Here is a 24,865-nt window from a genome sequence, read left to right as displayed (position 1 = left end):
TCCAGACGTCTGCCTTCCTTGTCTGGTGGGGCAGAAATGGGTGTAGATAGATTCTTAGAGCGTCTTTGGGCATCCTGAGATATGACCGAATCTGGCTTTGGGCTCCCTGTTAAACAGGCTGGAGAATAGTCTGTAGCCCTATACTTTTTATCCAGTTTAGGTGGCACTGGATTTTTCATAATTTTTAGACCTTCACTCTTGAAGAAGTCTATGATGGGGATTGTCCTCACCGATTTTCTTGCTTGGTCTTTAAAATCATGGAGGAAGCATTGTGAATGCGAGACAGAAGTTGGTAAATGGAAACGTGTAGAAGCTTTATCCATTAGATTACGGAAACCTCCTATAACCTGTGGAGGAGAATCTGATGGATGAGGAGGTGGTGTGATGGTGTACGGGCTAAATAGTCATCCCAGTTAGTCATCGTTAGGATGTTGAGGAGTAAGAATTTCTCCTCCTTCTTGTTAATCTTCCGAAGAGTAGATGTCCTCTGTGGGGGAGCGATATTGCTGACGCAAGTGTGAACCTGGGCGTTGCCGGAGGTGGAGGCATATTCCTCGGTGTAGCCGGGGAGGAAGGTTGTTGCGGCTGCCCAGCTGCAGTTGAAAATTTCCTTTTATAGTCTTGGAGCATGGATTGTGTGTTCTGAATTAAGGAAGCAGGTATTTGTACTGTGTGTCTCTGCTGATGCAATGGCTCATAGTAACGTCTTTGATGCGGATAATAGGTTGATATTATTGTTCGTATTCATCATCATCCTCTTGGTATTTTACATGCAACTGTGATGGGCTGTCTGCATCCCCAAAAGGCCCTTCGTCCTCTGACTCTTCCCAGTCCAACAAGTGGCTGGGTAGTAATGATGTTACTTTACTAGGGGATGTATCTGCAGGATGTAAGGCAGATCTGGAATGTGCCGTGATCTTGACTGTTGCTTGAAGGTCAGGAGATTCAACACATTGTCTTGAATGGTAGGAACTAGCGCCATCATCAATGATGGTATTGTCATTGAGTCTCATCAATGGTGTAGCCGTCGTCTGTTTCTTCAATGATGATGTGGTTGACGGTGTCTTCGTCAACTGAACGGTTTCCGTCGATGATGTCCTCGTCGACAAGGCCCTCACCGATGAAGGCTTTCCTGAAGTTGTCTCTGTTGATGGTTGAGTCATTGGTGGAGATTTCGTCGAAGGCTCCATCGATGAATGTTTTTTCTCACTCACCTGAACTGATGAGATTGGAGTCTTCAGAACCGACAGCGACGTTGTCATAGTCGATGAGGGTCTTGTCGAAGAGACTGTGGCGACGGTAACAGTGGTAGTCATCATCATGATAGTTGACAGTAGTATCGTCGACGTCCATTTAAGAGGTACCTTTCTTGACGTTGATGGCTCTGAGGAAGGAGAACTGTGATAGAGCTGCTTCTTGCGACATGGAGAGGATGGCTGGGAGGACGCTGACCTTGATAAGGTTTTGGAAAGGTCTTTATGGTATGTTTTGTGGTGTTTCCTGCCTTCCTCAGCCTGCCCCGGGTCAGAAGATCTAGACCTTTTATGAGGCTTTGGATCTAAGTCATTGTCCTCACCTGAAGTACAAGATTTTGCCTGTAACCATATTAGAAGTGTTCCTTCTCTGTCTCTCAGAGTTTTAGTAGAGAAGGTGTGGCATATTTTGCAGTCTTTCACCTGACGCTTGGGATACAGGCAGTACAAAATCTTTATGTGGATCATTCACATGGAGCCTTTTCTTGACACAGGTCTTACACGGGTGAAAAAGGCCTTTCTTGAAATATCAGACATTTTCTGAAATAGAAAGTTGTTCTGGCAGGAAAAAACGGAGCAGAGCTCGGGGAAACTCCCTTGAAACGACATGCGGTAGAAAATCTGAGGGAATGAGCCTCTTTTGGGAATATTCTAGAGGGTGCTGGCACCTGATTAGTCATAGATCAATAAAAAAAAAAAAAAATTTGACAAAAGGACATGGATAGGCCTTATGTTTAAGTTAGCTAGCATTATAGCCTATGGATATTCTTACTTACTGTTTTTTTAGCATACCGTGGGACTCCCACTTCGACGACGGGGATGATTCAAGCATGTGAATTTATTGAAGATCCAATACTGGATAAATGTGTAAATTAACGAACAAAATGTGTTACATAAGACAGTGAAGGTTACGGGGTGTAGGAGTCACATGTCCTTCATAGCTTGCTGTGATATATTAGGATTACAATTTAAGAACTGCGTGTAACAAAAACATCGATGTAAAAAGCAGTTACTCACTTACCTAGCTACATATAATAAAAATCTGTAATTTGCATGTTAGATTATGTGTTTTGCAAGAGACACATTAACCCTCTATGCTACTTTGATTCAAAACTGGGACTACAGAATACAGGTTTCTCCAGCAACTGCGTTACCCTCTAAAAGTTATCTTACCATTTTTATTATTCCCTGAGATTTACTGGGCACGCAAAGATCTCTGTAGCAGGTGCCTTAACCTCATGAGATATTTTAAAATGCAGACTCTGTAACTAATTAAGCAGGACAGAGAATATTGCCATGTTTCTCCTTGTTGCCAATTATTTTGTGGCGAGGTATTTAAACAATAAATCTACAAGGGGAGGCCTAGATTTTGCATCCGGAGTGTGTCACTTTTTTGCAGAACTCCGATGCAAATTCTCATTTGTTAAATATTGTAATGTGCTCAAATGTAGTCCTGGTGGAGCTGCTAAACCTGTGCGAGGTCTTAAAATTTGAGGATACTTCTTCTGAGGGAATGGATTGTGATGCCACTTCCTGTGGTGCTACATGAAATGCCATGCAACGTGATATCACTCTCTGTGAAGTCACGCGCCATGATGTCACTTTCATACTGCCTTACTCTATTAGTCCCCCCACTTCTTTTTTAGGACTTGTGCCCTGAGTATACTTTCAAGGTGAGGGAGATTATGTGGTTAGAAGCATCTATCAGAAACTGTGTCCCAGTATAAACTACGTAATGTAAAGAACGAAGATGGAGGAAATTAAAATAAAAGAATAATACAAGACTAAATGTGAGAGAAGTAGATTTTCGTCCACAATTCAGCAGTAAAAAGAGAAGTTGAGATGGTGTAAATACATCCAGAGAACAGTGTGCCACAATATGCATAAATACGCAGAGAAATAGTGTGAAAAAACTCTTAACATCTTTCAAATGTGTTTCTGGTTCTGCCAGTGGATGGAAATTTACCCCACATAGTCTCACAGTTGTTGAGAAAGCTAGCAGGTAAGATCAACAACCAGCATGGCGACTGGGAGAGCATGTGATGATAATGACTGAAGACAGCTGGTAACAAATATGAGCCATAACGCTGCAAAGAAACGTTGAGCGTCCTGGAACACTAAGGGTACTATTTTTAAAGGAAAATGTAAACAGAGCAAAGTGTACTGTTGATGGAGCTAGGGACCCAATGAGTGGAAAAATTAACCAATTTTAGTGCCTCCTGACAGCAGAGCAGCTGTAGTCCAATTACTTTGCAAGGGTGCTTCTACCGCTCTGCTCCCCTTAATTTCATTATTACAATATAATTAAGCAGCTCCAATGCAGTTAAAATAGCTTTCATTACAAACTGATTATTCTAAAAAGAAATAAAAACCAAGGATGTGCAAAACACAGTTATTCTAGTATGAAAATCACATGGAGAAATTATAATCATCTTAAGTGAGCTAAAGAGGAGAATCTAGTGACAAAGATTACTTGGAGAGACGGGTACTCTGCAGTTTCAGCCACACTGCCAGCCCACAAACCCCATCCTTCTGCAACTCCGTGCGCCAGTTGGACAGTTTAACTCCAGCATATTGGAATATAAAAAAGCAACAGATTTTATTGTTAGATGTTGAATTCATTTTATTGAGCCGGGCACAGGACATGAAATCTGGTAGTCAGACTTGTCCTGCATCATATAAAAATATCAACTGTACAAGAGTCTGCATTTTCCAAAACCGGCCTGGAATCTTTTCCCTTCTCTTACATTTATGTCCAGATTGTCTGCTTTCAGAGAAATGTGCTGGTTGGCCAAATGCTGCTCTAAAAATTAGGACGATGTGCAAGTGACGAGTAGATGGTCTCTGGCAGTTAGACTGAATAATGTTAGTGGAGAAACAGACGAACACCTCAGACTTCATTTTGGTACTTCAATGTCTTCAGTTCACAGAAATCAAGAAATCTGCCACACGATAGGACGCCTTAAATAAGCCCCCCTGATCTGTATCTGGTGCCGCTGGTCCTTGCTCCTGTTCCCCGACGGAGGAGTTTGCCATTATGGTGTGCTCACTGCACCCACTTTAGTCTTTTTGTCGCCCTCAGTCTGAGTCGCTTTCACTCTCTGCTTCTTTCACGTCCACGCTGAACTTGTACTCCTGGTCGCAGCCCATGTATGCATCGCTCATAAAATAGAGGGTATAGTTGTGTGTGCCAGTAGCAGGAGCCACAAAATCCAGTTTAACCTACAAAGCAACAAACAAATACATTAATCTAGTATATAAAGTGGTACTCGACAGAAAACATCCTTTAAAAGTAAAGAAGATATGTACCAGAAATTAAATAACAGGCAAATAAGGCTTTTTATTCAACCCTTATTTGAAAAAAAGACCATTCTTTAAACGAATAACTACAGTTCCTTTTCAAACTCCAGCATAGGATCAATTAGGTTCTGACAATACTCACTGTCAGATTCCCAGTGAGATCTCAAAATGTCTACTCTGGTCCCAAGTACACCCTGGAGGCGAAATAGACGCCCATGGTCACTTTTTGCTGCAGCGGAAAGCCTTGGTGTGCCGCATTCAAAGCATCAGTATCCTTAAACCTTTGCCAGGGATATTTATGAGGCTCCCTCAGACCTCTCTCTGGTCATTCCAGGTTTCCCAGCCACAACACCATGATTAACTGAGCACCATTAAGATCTGGCAATAACAACACCTTTAATTTAAAATGGTAACAAAAAGTAAGACGAGGAATGATGAGCTATATAAAGTCCACTTTATTTTGATAATTACAGCTAGTCTTCTGTCCCGCTCAAAACTCACCTTTGCTTTCTGCTGGAGGGTAAGCCTTTTGATGGATATCAGACTGTTAGATTTTGCATCACCAATAACGACCCACCAGCCCTCCTCGCGTTTCTGAAAGGAAATATAAAAATGAATGTAATAACTATGTATCATGCGTGCATGAATGACAACCACATACCCCTCCCCCTCGAAGCTCCTCTCCTCTGAATAGCTCAATTCTCTGTACGCCTCTCTCCTCCTCCTTACATCACCTTTGATACCTTTCCTATTGCCCTTTTCCCTAATCCTCAATTTGCCTCTCACTTTCCACAGGCCTTCCTCTCCTAAATGCCCTTTCTCCACCTCTCTGCTCAACATACAAGCACTTCTACATGTCATTCTGTACCTATTATACCCCCTTCCCTCTCCATGCCCTTAGCTACTTCATAGACACTCACCATCTTTTCAAGGCAAAGACTTTTTAGAGAATGCCCCTCCCCTTTCCTTGTTTCCTAGAATATCTGCTCTTCATTCCAATCTTGTTGGCTTTCACCCAAATCGTCTTATCACTGAGTTACATCCAAAGAACATTTTATATCTTATGGTAATACAATTTCTGGAGACTTACCTGAGGAAAGAGAGGAGCAATCACAGGCCCTGTGACTTCTTCCTCTCGCTCCAACTGAACCAGCACAACCACCGGCCCTCCACTAAGACAGAAGAGACAAGAGGGTTAGGTGTCATCAGAACCCCCAACTCCCCAATATAACGGAGACAAAATTGTTTGAAATCACTGGGAACATCAGCCAATTTATCACACACCCCTCGCCCCTCTCTCCAGAGAAGCACTTGGGAATATGTATTCTCTGAAAAGGGAAGTTAATTATCAGTTATCCACCCCTCCCCAATCTCATCAGGCTATCTTTCTCCAATTATACATACCTGCAGATGGACTCCTTCTCTGCCACTTCATAGGAGAGCTCGATATTGGGGTAGCGATTACAGAACCTGGCTACATCTGCAATTTGGGCATCAGAGAGCTGTAGCAGTTCATTGCGGTCATCATCCTCCATCTCCATGATATCAAACACACTTTCCACCCCCTGCACGGGAGTAATGAACATAAGTCAGAAGGCACCACAGAACTAGTGTGAGAAGGCATTACTGGGTGGAAGAACATACACAACAGACAACCAAGGGATGGGTGTTCAAGTTCAGCAGGAGATGGAGACAGAGCAGAACACACATAGGCACAGACAGACAGAGAAACCAAGGAACAGGCAGATGGACCTTAGATGCACAAAGCAATAGACATGAAAATAGAGGTACAGATTAATGTGCGCATACTAAAAGACAGGAAGATGGGACAAGAGGGCAGACGGCAAAAGAATGAAACAAGGCATCCGACAAATGAGAAGACAGAAAGACAAAATATGGAAAGGAGAGGCATGCAGAGAAGAGGGAAGACAAGAGATTAATGAGCAAAAGAGAGAAATGCTGAATAACGAAGAAGAGAAAACTGATTTGACAGGCACCAGCACTCAACTGACCAAAAGGCCAAGTGTTCTTTCTTACCCTCTCAGTGCAACGTTTGATGTGCTCCCCTGTGAAGTATGGAAGCTGTTTGAGGTAGGAATCTTTTGACCACATTGCCTGTGTTACCATTTGAGCCAGTTCCATTGCAGCCAGAGCTGGACTTAGCCAGCCATTGCTGGAGAGTACGTCTACGCATGCCTGGATAAGCCGGATTGCCTGAGAGAGATGAGGGTACATGAAAGGTGAAACTCGTTGCAGGTATGCACAAATCAAATACAAATGACACAATGAACTGAAGCTAATGTCAGATTCTTATACTACCCACTCATGGGCCTTTTAGTGTTCACATACCTTGCCAAGAATTTCCTCAGTGTCAGACTGCAACTCTGCGCTCAGCTGCATGCGGGACAGGTGAGCTTGAAGCAGGAGGTTTGTCTTCACATGAGGGTCGTTAAACCTGGGATTGTTTAATTTATGAGACACTTTCTGGGCCAACTGGAAAGTGAAACAAATGGGCAGTAAGTGTACAAGAATGTAGGTGAATGCATCAGCACAGATCATTTGTTCACAGTACAAGACCGCATTACATAGGTGCAAAAAAATAAGACACTGATCAAGTCAGAAAAGGTCAATTAATCGCGCTTAAATGTTAAGACAATATTCCACAAACTGGCACGTTGTGAGATAATGAGCAAGACTGACCTGACAGATTCCTACACTTCATGACACTAAAACCAGACTGCTTAGAAAACAAGAGCCCACAAGTGCACCCGATAATCTCAATCAAGGAAAACACAATATTACTGTACCCACGTCTAGGCTGCGCACCACAAATCCAATAGGCAGAAGTTTACATGGACAGCATTTCTGGAAGTCACATACATTAAACGTTACACTAGACTGATCAGACAAAATACAAGTGCACATCCTTGAGAAATTAGTGTGATATTAGCGCCTACAAAAAGTTACAAAATCTACTCAAGAAAATAAAGAGCGTTATATGTTTTTGAAGAAATGCTTATTTTCCCAGTCTGGTCATACGCAAGCCAGGAAATATCAACAATGCATTAAACTCAGTAAAGGGAGCATAGGCTGCAGATTTCATTCAAGAAAAACAAATAACGTGTAATTAGGGGTGTGGAAAACACTTTAAATGGGTGCGGAAAACACTTTAAATGGGTGCCACCATCAGAGACTTGTGTGATATATGCAGTCAAAATAATTCAGTGTTGTTGTCAAAAGTGTATTCCCCATTTTTCCAAGGAACCATCCATTACTCAGAAGATGCATACAAGAAATCCCAGGCATAGAAATTAACGAGACACGAAGAAGTAGGATACTCTCGAAAAATGAAGTTTGCCCAAAGCAAAACTTCATTATGGTAAACTATTTCAGTTTCCTACCTTCCCAGATGAGCAGCCGTTGCACCATTTCCACGAGAAAAAATTAACAGGTTTCGATAAAGACTGCCGATTTTTCCAGTACCACATTCAATTTCCATGTAGAACTACATATGCCATTCGTTTTAAGTCTTACTCTTGAATTATTTAAGGCTGAAAAGATTATGATTATGATAAAGATGGGATTGAGCAGTTTCTCAGCAATGCCAATTTGGTATATTCAGAGGTCAAAATGACAGTCCTCAAATAATGAAAATGTCACTTACCCAGTGTACATCTGTTCGTGGCATCAGTCGCTGTAGATTCGCATGTTTTGCATAGCTCGCCATCTGGTGTTGGGTCGGAGTGTTACAAGTTGTTTTTCTTCGAAGAAGTCTTTTGAGTCACGGGACCGAGTGACTCCTCCTTTTGTCTCCATTGCGCATGGGCGTCGACTCCATCTTCGATTGTTTTTCCCCGCAGAGGGTGAGGTAGGAGTTGTATTGTAGTAATAGTGCCCATGCAATGGAGTGACTAAGTATGTACCTATTTAAGGTTAAAATAATATATATACAAATAGTTGAAGGTACCTTCCGAACTGCTACAGGCTCCCGGGGAGGCGGGTGGGCACATGCGAATCTACAGCGACTGATGCCACGAACAGATGTACACTGGGTAAGTGACATTTTCAGTTCGATGGCATCTGTCGCTGTAGATACGCATGTTTTGCATAGACTAGTAAGCAGTTATCTCCCTAAAGCGGTGGCTCAGCCTGTAGGAGTGGGAGTAGTCTGAAACAATGTTCTTAACACGGCTTGACCTACTGTGGCTTGTTGTGCGGATAACACGTCTACACAGTAGTGCTTGGTGAATGTGTGAGGCGTAGACCATGTGGCTGCCTTACATATTTCTTGCATTGGGATGTTTCCTAGAAAGGCCATGGTAGCACCTTTCTTTCTGGTTGAGTGTGCCCTTGGTGTAATGGGCAGTTGTCGTTTAGCTTTAAGGTAGCAGATTTGGATGCATTTAACTATCCATCTGGCTATACCTTGTTTTGATATTGGGTTTCCTGCATGAGGTTTTTGGAATGCAATAAATAGCTGTTTAGTTTTCCTGATGCTCTTTGTTCTGTCAATGTAATACCTTAATGCTCTTTTGACATCTAAAGTATGTAGTGCCCTCTCAGCTACGGAATCTGGCTGTGGGAAGAACACTGGAAGTTCCACTGTTTGATTTAGATGGAACGGTGAAATTACTTTTGGTAGAAATTTAGGATTAGTGCTTAGGACGACCTTATTTTTGTGTAGTTGTATAAAAGGTTCTTGTATTGTAAACGCCTGAATCTCGCTTACTCTTCTTAGAGAGGTAATGGCGATGAGAAATGCAACCTTCCATGTTAGGAACTGTATTTCGCAGGAGTGCATGGGTTCAAAAGGTGGACCCATAAGTCTAGTTAAGACAACATTTAGGTTCCATGAAGGAACAGGTGGTGTTCTTGGTGGAATAATTCTTTTAAGGCCCTCCATGAATGCTTTAATGACTGGTATCCTATATAGGGAAGTTGAATAGGTAGGCTGCAGGTATGCAGATATTGCTGCAAGGTGTATTTTAATGGAAGAGAAAGCTAGGTTAGATTTTTGTAAGTGAAGCAAGTAACCCACTACATGTTTTGGGGTTGCGTGTATTGGTTGGATTTGATTAATATGGCAGTAGCAAACAAACCTCTTCCATTTACTGGCATAGCAGTGCCTGGTGGATGGCCTTCTGGCTTGCTTTATGACTTCCATACATTCTTGGGTAAGTTGTAAGTGTCCGAATTCTAGGATTTCAGGAGCCAGATTGCTAGATTCAGCGATGCTGGATCTGGGTGTCTGATCGTTTAGTTGTGTTGTGTTAACAGATCCGGCCTGTTGGGCAGTTTGATGTGGGGTACTACTGATAGGTCTAGCAGCGTTGTGTACCATGGTTGCCTTGCCCAAGTTGGTGCTATTAATATGAGTTTGAGTTTGTTTTGACTGAGTTTGTTTACCAGATAAGGAAGGAGAGGGAGAGGAGGAAAAGCGTAGGCAAATATCCCTGACCAGTTGATCCATAGGGCATTGCCGTGGGACTGCCTGTGTGGGTATCTGGATGTGAAGTTTTGGCATTTTGCGTTCTCTTTTGTCGCAAACAAGTCTATTTGAGGTGTTCCCCAGAGCGTGAAGTAAGTGTTCAGAATTTGGGGGTGAATTTCCCATTTGTGGACCTGTTGGTGATCTCGAGAGAGATTGTCTGCGAGTTGATTCTGAATTCCTGGGATAAATTGTGCTATTAGGCGAATTTTGTTGTGAATTGCCCAACGCCATATCTTTTGTGCCAGCAGGCTCAATTGCGTTGAGTGCGTCCCCCCTTGTTTGTTTAGATAATACATTGTTGTCATGTTGTCTGTTTTGACGAGAATGTATTTGTGAACTATTATTGGTTGAAAAGCCTTTAGTGCTTGAAAAACTGCTAGTAGTTCTAGGTGATTTATATGCAGTTTTGTTTGATGTACGTTCCATTGTCCTTGTATGCTGTGTTGATCGAGGTGTGCTCCCCACCCTGTCATGGAAGCATCTGTTGTTATTACATATTGTGGCACTGGGTCTTGGAAAGGCCGCCCTTTGTTTAAATTTATATCGTTCCACCATAGAAGCGAGAGGTAAGTTTGGCGGTCTATTAACACCAGATCTGTAAGGTGACCCTGTGCTTGTGACCACTGTGATGGTAGGCACTGTTGTAAGGGCCTCATGTGCAGTCTTGCGTTTGGGACAATGGCTATGCATGAAGACATCATGCCTAGGAGTTGCAATATCATCTTTGCTTGTATCTTTTGTGTTGGATACATGCGTTGTATGATGTTGTTGAAATTTTGAATTCTTTGTGGACTTGGAGTGGCTACTCCTATTGTTGTGTTTATTATGGCTCCTAGGTATTGTTGTACCTTGCGCGGCAGAATGTTGGATTTTGCGAAGTTGACTGTGAACCCTAGTTCGTAGAGGGTTTGTATGATAATATTTGATTTGTGTGGAGTGAGCACGTTATTAACGAAGGGGTCTTGATTAGCCAGTCGTCTAGATACGGGAATACATGTATTTGCTGCCTTCTGATGTGTGCAGCGACTACTGCTAGACATTTGGTAAAGACTCTTGGTGCGGTTGTTAAACCGAAAGGCAGTACCTTGAATTGGTAGTGTATTCCGTTGAATACAAACCTTAGGTATTTCCTGTGCGATGGATGTATTGGTATATGGAAATACGCGTCTTTGAGGTCTAATGTTGTCATGTAGTCGTGTAGTTTCAGCAATGGTAACACTTCTTGTAGTGTGACCATGTGAAAGTGGTCTGATTTGATGTATGTGTTTAGTATTCTTAGGTCTAGGATTGGTCTTAGCGTTTTGTCCTTCTTTGGTATTAAGAAGTACAGTGAATAAACTCCTGTGTTTATTTGTGTGTTTGGTACTAACTCGATTGCGTTCTTTTGCAATAGTGCTTGAACTTCTATCTCCAGGAGCTCGGAATGATGTTTTGATAAATTTTGTGCTCTTGGTGGTATGTTTGGAGGGAATTGTAGAAATTCTATGCAATAACCATTTTGGATAATTGCTAGAACCCAAGTGTCTGTAGTGATTTCCTCTCATGCTTTGTAATAATGACCTATTCTTCCCCCCACTGGCGTTGTGTGGAGGGGGTGAGTGACATGTGAGTCACTGCTTAGTTGTAGGGGTTTTGGGGCTTTGAAATTTTCCCCTATTCCTAGGGAATTGCCCTCCTTTATATTGGCCCCGAAAGCCTCCCCTGTACTGTCCCTGGTAACTGGATGGTGTTGCCTGTGAGGTGCTGGCTTGTGTGGCCTGACCCCGAAACCCCCCTCTAAAGGGTGTTTTGCGGAAGGTGCTGTAATTTCCTCTGCTCTGCGGGGAGTAGAGTGCGCTCATGGCTTTAGCAGTGTCCGTGTCCTTTTTAAGTTTTTCAATCGCCGTGTCCACTTCTGGACCGAACAGTTCTTTTTCGTTGAATGGCATATTGAGAACTGCCTGCTGAATCTCTGGTTTAAACCCAGACGTTCGTAGCCATGCATGCCTTCTGATGGTCACAGATGTATTTATTGTTCTTGCAGCTGTGTCTGCTGCGTCCATGGAGGAGCGTATCTGGTTGTTTGAAATGTTCTGTCCTTCTTCAACCACTTGCTTTGCCCTCTTTTGTAGGTCTTTGGGTAGATGTCAATGAGATGTTGCATCTCATCCCAATGGGCTCTGTCATAGCGCGCAAGAAGTGCCTGTGAGTTAGCGATGCGCCACTGGTTTGCAGCTTGTGCTGCGACTCTCTTTCCAGCTGCATCAAACTTGCGGCTTTCCTTATCTGGGGGTGGTGCGTCCCCAGATGTGTGGGAGTTGGCCCTTTTCCTAGCTGCTCCTACAACGACAGAATCTGGTGGCAGCTGCGAAGTTATGAAAATAGGGTCTGTAGGAGGCGCTTTATACTTTTTTTCCACCCTTGGTGCGATTGCCCTACTTTTGACCGGCTCCTTAAAGATGTCTTTTGCGTGCCGAAGCATACCAGGGAGCATAGGCAGGCTTTGGTAGGAGCTGTGGGTGGCAGAGAGGGTGTTGAATAGAAAGTCATCCTCGACTTGTTCTGAGTGGAGGCTTACATTGTGGAATTGTGCTGCTCTAGCCACCACCTGAGAATATGCAGTACTGTCTTCTGGTGGTGATGGCTTTGTAGGGTATGCCTCCGGACTGTTATCTGACACAGGGGCGTCGTATAAGTCCCATGCGTCCTGATCCTGGTCATCTTGGCTCATGGTGGTGTGAGCCGGGGAATGTGATGGTGTTTGTGCTGGCGAGACGTGAATTATAGGTGGAGGAGAGGGTGGCGGAGTAACCCTTTTCACCATTTTTGTTTGTGGTGTTTGGTCAGTTTGAAATTCCAGTCTTCTCTTTCTCCTAATAGGGGGAAGGGTGCTTATCTTTCCTGTCCCCTGCTGTATAAAAATACGTTTCTGCGTATGGTCTACATCGGTGGATTGCGGGTCTTCCTCAAACCTATGCCTTCGCATTTGGGAGGTCATTGATTGCTCTTCGGTATAAGAGCCTGAAACTGGGTCGGTTGCAGGTTGTTTCGGCACCGAAACCCTGTCTGCATGTTTTTTCGGCTCCGAGGTGGCTTTTTTCTTTTTCGGAGTCGAAACATCTCGGCGTCGATCTTCATCGGTGCCGCTGTCTCGGCGTCGAGCCGTGTCTACACCGCTATCTCGGTGTCGATGTATGTCTCCAGCACTTTCTCGGTCCCGAGAAGGCTGCGTGCCGGTGTCTCGACCGGAGTCGGACGGTCTCAGCACTGATTGGGCCTTTTTCGGTGCCGACGGTCGGTCACCAAATTTATGGGTGGAGCCATGGCCTGGTGGCAGTGGCGTCCCCTGGGCCTTGACAATCTTCTTATGAGTGCTTTTCGACGTCTTACTCACGGTTCGTGGATCGTCGAATTCCTCGGAGTCCGATTCGTGTATCGAAAAGGTTTCTTCCTCTTCCTGTACCTCGAACTCTCAGTGCGCTGTCGGCGTGGACGCCATTTGAAGTCTTCTTGCTCGACGTCTCGGAGTGTTTTTCGGGACCGGAACGCACGACAGGCCTCGCAAGTGTCTTCACTGTGCTCAGGTGATAGGCACAGGTTACAGACCAAGTGTTGGTCTGAATAGGGGTATTTTTTGTGGCATTTGGGACAGAAACGGAACGGGGTCCGTTCCATCGGCGTTCTTCTACACGCGGTCGGGCCGAGCAGGCCCCGACGGGGATCGAAAACTACCCCGAAGGGCTCCGGAGCTCTTCGATCTTCGATGCGGTGTTGATTCTGACTACGCCGATCCCGAACGCAACAATACCGACGAAAATCTTCCGAAATTTAGCTGTTTTTCCGTTCCGAAACTCGGAGCGACAGGAACACGTCCGAACCCGATGGCGGAAAAAAAAAACAATCGAAGATGGAGTCGACGCCCATGCGCAATGGAGACAAAAGGAGGAGTCACTCGGTCCCGTGACTCGAAAGACTTCTTCGAAGAAAAACAACTTGTAACACTCCGACCCAACACCAGATGGCGAGCTATGCAAAACATGCGTATCTACAGCGACAGATGCCATCGAACCAAGTGTTTCCACATGCACATAGGCATTTGTCTGGCAGACACTTTCTGGAACTATTAACATCTTTAACTTTAAGACCCACCCTGACACAAAAATAAAATACACTTTCCAAACCCTCCTAACCCCTGCTACTACTAGAAGGTCACGTAAAATTCTCTCTCGCTCTGCCATAAATTAATCCCCACAACACCCTCCTCCACCCTGTACCAGAGTTCCTAAATCTGCCAACACCAAGATGGCAGATTTCTAATCTGCCCACATCAGGCAGCTCACCTTAGGAGTGGGACTGACTTGAGGGGTGGACACACCTCTCTGAATACTAAATGTCCTGCTGGTCCAGGTGCCAAATGGGCCCTGGTGCAGGGGTTTTGCCATCTCTCCTTTGAATGAAGCTAGATCTACATACAAAGAGTGGTAGGCTTCCTTGAAGTCCCCTGTCCTGAAATGCAGATCATCTTGTTGGGTGTGGTGTGTAAACACCTCGCCAAGAGCAAGCTTTGTCTCTGACTGCCCAAGAGCAATAATAAACCCTCACAGATGCCTGATGGATTTACTAATACATGCACCCAGAAGGTACTAAAAACTTATCAACTACCCCTATGGGTACTGACTAGTTTTAGCCAGCCTTCCACCACTAGACAAAATTCTGTACTTACCTTATTTTTTAGATTCTCCTGGTGTTGAAACATTAAAGAAAAGTGATTGTATTTTTCTAAACATTGGTCTCAAGTTTCTTCTTGAGTAGGTGATCTCATTTATTAACTGTGCGTTCAACACATGCTTTGCACTTCCCTCTGATAAGCCTAAACAGCTCACAAAAGAGAGCATTTGGGATTATTATTTTAACCCCTGTAAACCAATAAGGGTCGCCTGGACTTTCAGTATAGTGTCCCCTTACATTGTAAGATGGTGGATAGCCAGCTTCCTACACCGGAGGGCCATGAAGAATCTGCAGTTAGATGGACTATCCACCAGAAAGAGCATCAGAGGTAACTAACTTTCTTCTGAGGGATACTTCTTACTTTGGATTCCTTAATGTAAGAACACATAGGCAGTTGCACCGAAAGTGCCTGCAGCTCACTCAGGTAGCTCCTGACGTGGCAGCAATGAGAAAAGCAGTCTTGAATGTCAGGGCTCACAACAAGCAGCTGTGCAGCATGACTAAAGGCTTTGGCAGGGAAATAGGCAAGTCAAACTCTTTATGAAAAGCATCACAGATGGTGATTTCAACAGAGGATAGTCAGGTAAAAACAAAAAGGCAGACCAATAATCTTTTACCACACTCCCAGAAAAGGCCTTTCTTGGCTAATAAAAGAACAAATAACACTTCAAACAGTGGCATGCAAAGGGATGGTGTGTCAGGAACCACACAAGGCAAACAACCTAAGATCCGACAAACATCACCTGCATCAACACTGTAATTAAAGTATGCACAGCAGGAAACTGCCTCACAACAGAGATCAGCTATTTGAGTGAGTGCAGAGACCAGTAATTTCAGCAATGAGTGAGCACACTGACAAAACAGATGCAGATAAGAGATCCATAACTAGGAACTGCACAATTCAACAGACGCTAGCTGACACTACTAGCTTTTCAACTGTTTGTGATCAAGCCAACTTCAGAACATTGTCATAGAAGACAGGAGCTCACAGTGCTATGCCATCAAGACGCACAGGCATTCTCACCTGTCTTAGAAGGTTGTCCTCATGGTGTCGAATAGGTATATTCTCATACTCTGCAGCATTTGAGATTATTTCAATCAAGCCACGTACTTTGGTCTTGGCATTAAGTGACATACTGAACAGTTCTAAGGGTAAACCAGAAATAATTATTATGAGAGTTTGAGATAGGTGGTGGGAAGGAAAGTGGGTAGAGACAGCTACAAGTAACATTAGATAAATCTGAAAAGTTAACAGGCAGCAAGAACGAAACATAAAAAAATAAATGCATAGCTCTTCAAAAACACAGCCTCAAGTTTCCATAAAATCCCAATCCTTTGCAATTACCGATAGTGGTGTAATTGATGTAATAATATGCTGCTATCATTCCCAGGTTCAAGGGAGCGACATCCATCTCATCCTCAATGCTAATACACTTGGACTGCTCCAGGTCACTCAAGGTCTGTTCCACAAGCTCAGAGAGGTGATCTGAGAGATGTCTGTGGGACACGCCTGCAGGGAGAGGAAAGATGAGATATGTGAACTGAATAATGTCTGTGGGACACACATATGGGAAGTTGAGAAGAGATTAACATGTGGAAAGAGGATATATAATGTTGAGGTGATCAATAGATGCCTGCACGATGCACATGAATATGGTGGGAGGGGGAATAGAAGAGAGCCAAGAAATGCAACACACAGCATAGAATAATGGCTGGAATTCACTTCTGTGTGATGGTTGGGCCTCATAACGATTAGACAGCACTATGTCCTAAGATCTACAGATCATGCTCCCCATCAGCTGTGAGAAGGGGAGTGCTCATCCCAAGCCATCTTCAGTCTTGAACCAGTAAGGGGCAGTGAGTAACATGGAGTTCTTGATCTGCTCTTAAAAGCAGTTTGTTCAAAGACAGAACAAATCCCAAGTGATGAGGCCTCATCCTCAACAATGCATGGCCTTCATGTGTTACCACAAATTATCACACCCAGTATAACAAAGCTGAGGCCCATCCCCTCCTGTAGCAGATACCACAACTAGCAGACAAAAGCTAGGCTGGGAGAACTTAAAGACTTAGCACCGACTTGTACTCTGCATTTCAAAGACAACTTTCAAAAGTCAACCCACCTCCAATCTCTTAACAGGTACACAGAGGAGGGGAAGTTCTGACAGGTATAAAACCTTGGCCAACCCCCTACTCTTCACTTCCTAATTCCCAAACAGCTACATTAGATTTAAACAAGGCTGTAGCCTGGGCACATGCTTCTGGTAAATGGATGAGAAGGAAATCTACCTCTCTCACCCTAAATTTCTCTATTAGATGACTTCTCAAAAAACACAGTGCACTCCCAAATAGCAAACTAGGTGAGAGACCTTGTTAACATTTGACAAACCCAGTATGTCCCATCAAAAAGCTATCACCACTGCCCTAGTCACAATGAACCTACAACAGATTGTACACAATCCCACACACATCGCTGGACACATCCTAGATGTCATTTTTGCAAACCCTGAACTAGTTACTGTTCAAAGCATCACGCCAATCACATGGTCAGACCACCATTTGGTAACTTTCTGACATACAACACCACAAATCAACACATCCCATAGCACCTTATAAACATGCATCTATCGACCATTGAGCAAACTCAATTCTGAAGACTTAGAAACACAACTAACAGCCAACACAGATCTAGACACAATTAATTCTGTTCCAAAATCTTGAGTGGCTACAGGAAGTTTTCGATATCCTAATACCACTCAGAAAAACTAAACAGGACAAAAGAAAACCAACACCTTGGAGAAACACAGAACGTAAAAAGATAAAGCAACAAATCAGAAGGCTGCAAAGGACCTGGCTCAAAACAAACAACATTCAAGACAAACTTCAGCTACACAAAATTAAGAGAATATATAAATTATCAATCAAAAAATCTAAAAAAAAAGATACTACTCAGACAGAATTCTAAATGTTTAACATGCAACTAAACTATTTAATAAAATGAATTTCAAAAACTTAAATGCATGAAAGGAAGTCATCCCACTAACTCAAGATTTCACAAACAAACTGGCAACTCATTACACAACTAAGAGACACATTGGGCTATTTAAAACAGAAGAAAACCATCAGCACCAACCCCCAATCCCCTCCAGGAGTAAACAAACCCAGCCTCTCCACGCCTTCAAACAAACATGCCAAGGTGAATTTATGGATTTGGTCAAAACAAGCAGGCCTTCCAGCTGCCCTTCTGACTATTGTCCACCACACATCTTCAAGAACATTATTTTATCTACTTCTGCTGCCATACCTGTAAGAAGAATCATCAATAACTACAGGAACTTTTCCTGAAGATTTGAAAAAGGCATACATACATTAGTTATTAAAGAAAACAAACCTAGACCTGCATGACCCCAACAACTATAGACTAATTGCAAATGGACCTTTCCTGGGCAAACTAATAGAAAGAGGAGCACTCGCCCAGATGTCATAATTAATTGAAGACAACTTCATACTTTCAGACTACCACACTGGATTCCGCCCAGGAAGAGGCACTGAATCGGCACTCAAAGCAATCGGGGACGATCTTAAAAACACAGTCGACCGCAATGGAGTTGCTGCACTACTTCTCTTGGACCACTCAGCTGCCTTTGATACTGTTGACCATGACACCCTAATTCAAAGACTCCATGAAGCCGGCATAGAAGGGACTGCTCTCGACTGGATTACATCCTACCTTCAAGACAGAACTAATATTATCTATTCTCCCCACTTCTCGTCCAATCCCTACCTCACAAAAGCAGAGGTCCCCAACAGATCAATCATCTCACCCATGCTTTTCAACATCTACATGATGTCACTACCAGAATTGATCAATGATGTTTAACTCACATGCTACAATTATGCTGACACACAAATACTACTTAAAATTGGAATGCCTCAGACAATGAAAACTCACAAATCCTCAGTTGCCTCAGAGCCGTTGATTAGAAGATGACTTGGAGCCATCTCAAACTGAATGCTTCCAAAATGGAAATACTCACATGCGGCAACTGGAAAAATTATGACCCACTGTGCGCCTGGGCCTGACAATCTGGGACCACCTCCTCAGGTATCCACAGAGTTAAAAACCTTAGAATTGCCATTCACTCCAAGTTAACAATGAATGCCCATGTGGACAAAATAGCACAATCAAGCTTCATCACCTTGAAGACTATGAAACATCTTCCCCCACCTCAGATTTCTACACAAGGTGCAGGCTACTATCTCTCTTGTACAATCTAAACTGGATTATGCCAATGGCCTCTACCAAGGATCATCTCTATTATGAAAAAACGACAACGTATTCAGAGCTGCCAGGCTACTGTTACGTGTAAAACCACAAGCCCACATCTCCCTTGCCTTGAGAGCACTACACTGGTTACTGGTTGCAAGAAGATCCACCTTCAAGCTGCTTTGTATCACCCACAAAGCTATACATGGAACAGGCCCGCTTTTCATAAGAAACAAAATAACCAAATACATTCAACAAAGAAACCTCCGCTCAAGATTGGCACCCTGCCTTAAAACACCACCATAAAAGAAAAAGACTATAGGTGGTACATCCCTCTTTGCTCAAGCAGCCAAACTATGGAATTCATTACCCTAAATATAAGATCAACAGATCACTATTTTGTCTTCAGAAGACTACTCAAGAGTTGGCTCTTTCCTTTATAACCACCATATTCAAATAGCAATGGACTGCATATGCCTGTGTTGATAAATATTTATAATCTGACAATGTGTGTATTCTAGATATGTATAGTTCTTAAATAGGTCTAGTTACTATTTCATAATAATAAATTATACACACTCTTTAAGCCTGTTTAACAAATGTATATTTACAAATGGTTTTGTATATCTGCGTGTGTGTGTGTATATGTGTGTGTATATGTGTGTGTATATGTGTGTGTATATGTGTGTGTATATGTGTGTGTATATGTGTGTGTATATGTGTGTGTATATGTGTGTGTATGTGTGTGTGTATGTGTGTGTGTATGTGTGTGTGTATGTGTGTGTGTGCGTGTGTATGTACATGTTTTTTATTGTATGCTTAACATGTTCACAGGTCATTCCATAGCTCCTAGATAAGTTGTTATATTAGATACTTATCAATCCCTGCTTTCTTTTTTAGATCACAATCAGCAAATGTTATCTTTACTATTTAACAGCAAGCATTTTGCTATAGAAAAACTGAGGAAAGATAAATTAATGTTATAAAAGTACACTTATTAATTAACATCAAATATTACAAATCTCTAAAATCTGTGTTTATACAAAACATTACTACTCCTTTTATTTTACCCATTCTTTCATTCCTTGAACATATATTCCCTTACAATGTATTTAAATATCTATTTATTACTCCAGTCCTACTGTACGAGATAAAAAATAAATAAAAATAAATAAAATTAAATCTATAAATAAAATTCAAAAATAATTAAATTAAAAAAATAATATAAATTTTACTCTCTCATAGGCTTTACTCTGTCTCCCCATCACCCTATTTCTCTATCAACCTATCCTACATCCCCACTCTTGACTCATCCCAAAATCATTCTACTACTTTGATCTCCAAAATAACCCTGCCTACGCTCTTCCTTCATCTATTGCATCTAGCTCAACCTAAATCTGTTTACTACTATGATCTCCTAAACAACACTACTAAACTCTCCCTCATTTATCTCACCTTTGACCCATCCAAAACCCCTTCTGCTAATATGATCTCCCAAACCCCTTTCCACAGACTCTTCCCTCCTCCATCTCTCCTTTACTCATTCCAAGTCTCATCATATGAATATAAACTTCCAATTAACACATCTGGATTCTTCCCACCTCTATCCCTCCGTTACTCTAGTCAATCCAACTAACAAACTCACATATCCTCTTCTCGGATAAACTCCTACTAATACTAATACTGTACTCATATTTCCCTGTACTAATCTACCACTAATTCCTCTTGGGTTCTGGAGTAGAGTGCTACTCGCCAAAATGCACTTTGACGCCTTGTCAGGGGTAGTAAGTGCTATATAAATACAATTACAACACTCTTGCATCCCAAACACCCTAGAAGAGAAAAAAGGAAATCTCAAAGTGGGATCATATACACATTTTGAGGAATGACTGATGTGACAGACAAGGCACTCTGGTGACAATATTTAAGAGTTAGGGCTACTCGGAGTAATACTGGCATTGAGTTTTCACCCTGCAAGTTGTAGTAGTTTGGGTTCTGTGTCATGCGCCGATACAGGAAAGTCCAGGTAAGATAGTCCACCGCATCCTGCTTATTCTCAATGGTTTTGGTTACAATCTCAGCATTGAAATGGTCATGCATTGTGTGATCAAGATGAGATTCCACTGGAAGAGGCTCATAGAGGAACTTTTTGAAGAAATCCTGTAGGATACAAAGGGAGAATTAAAGTCAAATAAACACAAAATAAGCAGGCTGTGCATGAAGCATTCAAGCTGTCCTAGAACTCACTGAAACCATACAATAAGTGTAGCTGTGCACAAAGACATAAGATCTCATATAGTGTTCATACATCCCATGTAATATTAGCAGGTGCTGCAGACAGCACTGCAATGCAATGCAACTCCGGTGCCCACCCAAAGTCAACTTTATAAGCAAGCTGTATATGGGGACCTCTGCACAACCCCAGCACTAACCCAAACATCTGATGAAAAGATGACTGCACAGAGCTTGCTCTGATGTTATATGCTATCCCTAAAGGACATGATGGCCTGCTACTTGAAGCACAAAAGCTATGAATTTACAGCTGTAGGAAGTTGGCACTGTATGTGCTATTTCAAAGTAAGGAATAGTATGCACAGAGTCCAAGGGTTCCCCTTAGAGGTAAGATAGTGGCAAAAAGAGATAATACTAATGCTCTATTTTGTGGTAGTGTGGTCGAGCAGTAGGCTTATCAAAGGAGTAGTGTTAAGCATTTGTTGTACATACACACAGGCAATAAATGAGGAACACACACTCAGACAATTCCAGCCAATAGGTTTTTGTATAGAAAAATATCTTTTCTTAGTTTATTTTAAGAACCACAGGTTCAAATTCTACATGTAATATCTCATTTGAAAGGTATTACAGGTAAGTACTTTAGGAACTTTGAATAATCACAATAGCATATATACTTTTTACATAAAACACATATAGCTATTTTAAAAGTGGACACAGTGCAATTTTCACAGTTCCTGGGGGAGGTAAGTTATTGTTAGTTCTTGCAGGTAAGTAAACCACTTACGGGGTTCAAATTGGGGTCCAAGGTAGCCCATCGTTGGGGGTTCAGAGCAACCCCAAAGTCACCACACCAGCAGCTCAGGGCCGGTCAGGTGCAGAGGTCAAAGAGGTGCCCAAAACACATAGGCTTAAATGGAGGTAAGGGGGTGCCCCGGTTCCAGTCTGCCAGCAGGTAAGTACCCACGTCTTCGGAGGGCAGACCAGGGGGGTTTTGTAGGGCACCGGGAGGGACACAAGTCAGCACAGAAAGTACACCCTCAGCAGCACTGGGGCGGCCGGGTGCAGTGTGCAAACACGCGTCGGGTTCTCAATAGGTTTCAATGAGAGACCAAGGGGTCTCTTCAGCGATGCAGGCAGGCAAGGGGGGGGGGGCTCCTCGGGGTAGCCACCACCTGGGCAAGGGAGCGGCCTCCTGGGGGTCACTCCTGCACTGGAGTTCCGATCCTTCAGGTGCTGGGGGCTGCGGGTGCAGGGTCTTTTCCAGGTGTCGGGATTTCAGAGTCAGGCAGTCGCGGTCAGGGGGAGCCTCGGGATTCCCTCTGCAGGCGTCGCTGTGGGGGCTCACGGGGGACAACTTTGGTTACTCACAGTCTTGGAGTCGCCTGGGGGTCCTCCCTGTAGCGTTGTTTCTCCACCAGTCGAGTCGGGGTCGCCGGGTGCAGTGTTGCAAGTCTCACGCTTCTGGCGGGGATTGCAGGGGTCTTTAAAGCTGCTCCTTTGGAAACAAAGTTGCAGTCTTTGTTGAACAGGGCCGCTGTTCTCTGGAGTTTCTTGGTCTTTTTGAAGCAGGGCAGTCCTCTGAGGATTCAGAGGTCGCTGGTCCTGGAGAAAGCGTCGCAGTTTTCTTTTGAAGGAGGGAGACAGGCCAGTAGGGCTGGGGCCAAAGCAGTTGGTGTCTCCGTCTTCTCTGCAGGGTTTTTCAGCTCAGCAGTCTTCTTCTTCTTAAGTTGCAGGAATCTAAATTCTTAGGTTCAGGGGAGCCCTTAAATACTAAATTTAAGGGCGTGTTTAGGTCTGGGGGGTTAGTAGCCAATGGCTACTAGCCCTGAGGGTGGGTACACCCTCTTTGTGCCTCCTCCCAAGGGGAGGGGGTCACATTCCTATCCCTACTGGGGGAATCGGATTTCTAAAAGTTAGAGTCACTTCAGCTCAGGACACCTTAGGGGCTGTCCTGACTGGCCAGTGACTCCTCCTTGTTATTCTCATTATTTCCTCCGGCCTTGCCGCCAAAAGTGGGGCTGTGGCCGGAGGGGGCGGGCAACTCCACTAGCTGGAGTGCCCTGTGGTGCTGGAACAAAGGGGGTGAGCCTTTGAGGCTCACCGCCAGGTGTTACAGCTCCTGCCTGGGGGAGGTGATAGCATCTCCACCCAGTGCAGGCTTTGTTACTAGCCACAGAGTGACAAAGGCACTCTCCCCATGTGGCCAGCAACATGTCTCGAGTGTGGCAGGCTGCTAAAACCAGTCAGCCTACACAGGTAGTTGGTTAAGGTTTCAGGGGGCACCTCTAAGGTGCCCTCTGGGGTGTATTTTACAATAAAATGTACACTGGCATCAGTGTGCATTTATTGTGCTGAGAAGTTTGATACCAAACTTCCCAGTTTTCAGTGTAGCCATTATGGTGCTGTGGAGTTCGTGTTTGACAGACTCCCAGACCATATACTCTTATGGCTACCCTGCACTTACAATGTCTAAGGTTTGGCTTAGACACTGTAGGGGCACAGTGCTCATGCACTGGTGCCCTCACCTATGGTATAGTGCACCCTGCCTTAGGGCTGTAAGGCCTGCTAGAGGGGTGACTTATCTATACTGCATAGGCAGTGTGAGGTTGGCATGGCACCCTGAGGGGAGTGCCATGTCGACTTACTTGTTTTGTCCTCACCAGCACACACAAGCTGGCAAGCAGTGTGTCTGTGCTGAGTGAGGGGTCCCCAGGGTGGCATAAGATATGCTGCAGCCCTTAGAGACCTTCCTTGGCATCAGGGCCCTTGGTACCAGGGGTACCAGTTACAAGGGACTTACCTGGATGCCAGGGTGTGCCAATTGTGTGAACAAAAGTACAGGTTAGGGAAAGAACACTGGTGCTGGGGCCTGGTTAGCAGGCCTCTGCACACTTTCAATTCAAAACATAGCATCAGCAAAGGCAAAAAGTCAGGGGGTAACCATGCCAAGGAGGCATTTCCTTACAACAGCACTTTATGAAAGGAAAATGATTCAGATAGTTCCACCTTCACTTTAGTTCCACCTTCACTTTCTTTATATTCAGCCCTCCAATCATGCTAGTGTATTACAGAGTATTAAAAATGTAACTTGTTCTAATTTTTCGCGCCTGACAGAGGTGACATAAGGGAGAGCTGGATGCAGATAGGAGAGAAAAAGGTGAGGAGATATGAAGTAACCTGGATTTCTCCAGCTGGTCCATCTACTGCCTAAATCTCACCTTTTTGGAACCCTGGCACATAATGACACATCGTCCCTCGTCATCTTCAAGAGGTCGGTTGGCATGGCCCACCATCTGCAGCACATCGTAGATTGGATAGTCCACATAACTGGAGTGAGAGAAAGAAAGGAAGGAGATTGGAGAAAGGCTGAATTGAAAAGGGAACGAAATGACGGATCTAAACGGATAAAGAGAAGATGAAAAATCCAAGAGGCCTTTCTTTCCTGCTTAAATAGAAATCATCACAATTTAGAAAATGCCACTTTTCAGAAAACATGAAAAATCCAAGAGACATTTTTATCCTGCTTGGACAGAAACCATAAACATTTAGAAAATGCCATTTTACAGACTGAACAATGATGGGGAATGACAAACATGTTCATTAGCACCAATA

At 43.6% G+C, this 24,865-nt stretch overlaps 1 protein-coding gene across 1 annotated transcript in view; it reads right to left on the bottom strand.

The window, feature by feature from the left end:
- Positions 1–3,859: 3,859 nt before the first annotated feature.
- SNRNP200 (small nuclear ribonucleoprotein U5 subunit 200) overlaps positions 3,860–24,865 on the bottom strand; it is a 527,741-nt gene continuing 506,735 nt past the window's right edge. The window contains exons 36-45 of the mRNA XM_069214415.1: positions 24,472–24,580; positions 20,989–21,178; positions 16,097–16,261; positions 15,776–15,897; positions 6,903–7,046; positions 6,591–6,767; positions 5,958–6,118; positions 5,644–5,725; positions 5,055–5,147; positions 3,860–4,475 (exon numbers count right to left, since the gene is read on the bottom strand). Coding sequence (XP_069070516.1) covers positions 4,332–4,475; positions 5,055–5,147; positions 5,644–5,725; positions 5,958–6,118; positions 6,591–6,767; positions 6,903–7,046; positions 15,776–15,897; positions 16,097–16,261; positions 20,989–21,178; positions 24,472–24,580 — 1,387 coding nt within the window. The 3' untranslated portion in view covers positions 3,860–4,331. The remainder of the gene's footprint in view (positions 4,476–5,054; positions 5,148–5,643; positions 5,726–5,957; positions 6,119–6,590; positions 6,768–6,902; positions 7,047–15,775; positions 15,898–16,096; positions 16,262–20,988; positions 21,179–24,471; positions 24,581–24,865) is intronic.

This window comes from Pleurodeles waltl, chromosome 11 (assembly GCF_031143425.1).
Source record: "Pleurodeles waltl isolate 20211129_DDA chromosome 11, aPleWal1.hap1.20221129, whole genome shotgun sequence".
In the NCBI taxonomy this organism is placed as follows: Eukaryota; Metazoa; Chordata; class Amphibia; order Caudata; family Salamandridae; genus Pleurodeles; species Pleurodeles waltl.
This window is presented reverse-complemented; position numbering and strand designations above follow the sequence as displayed.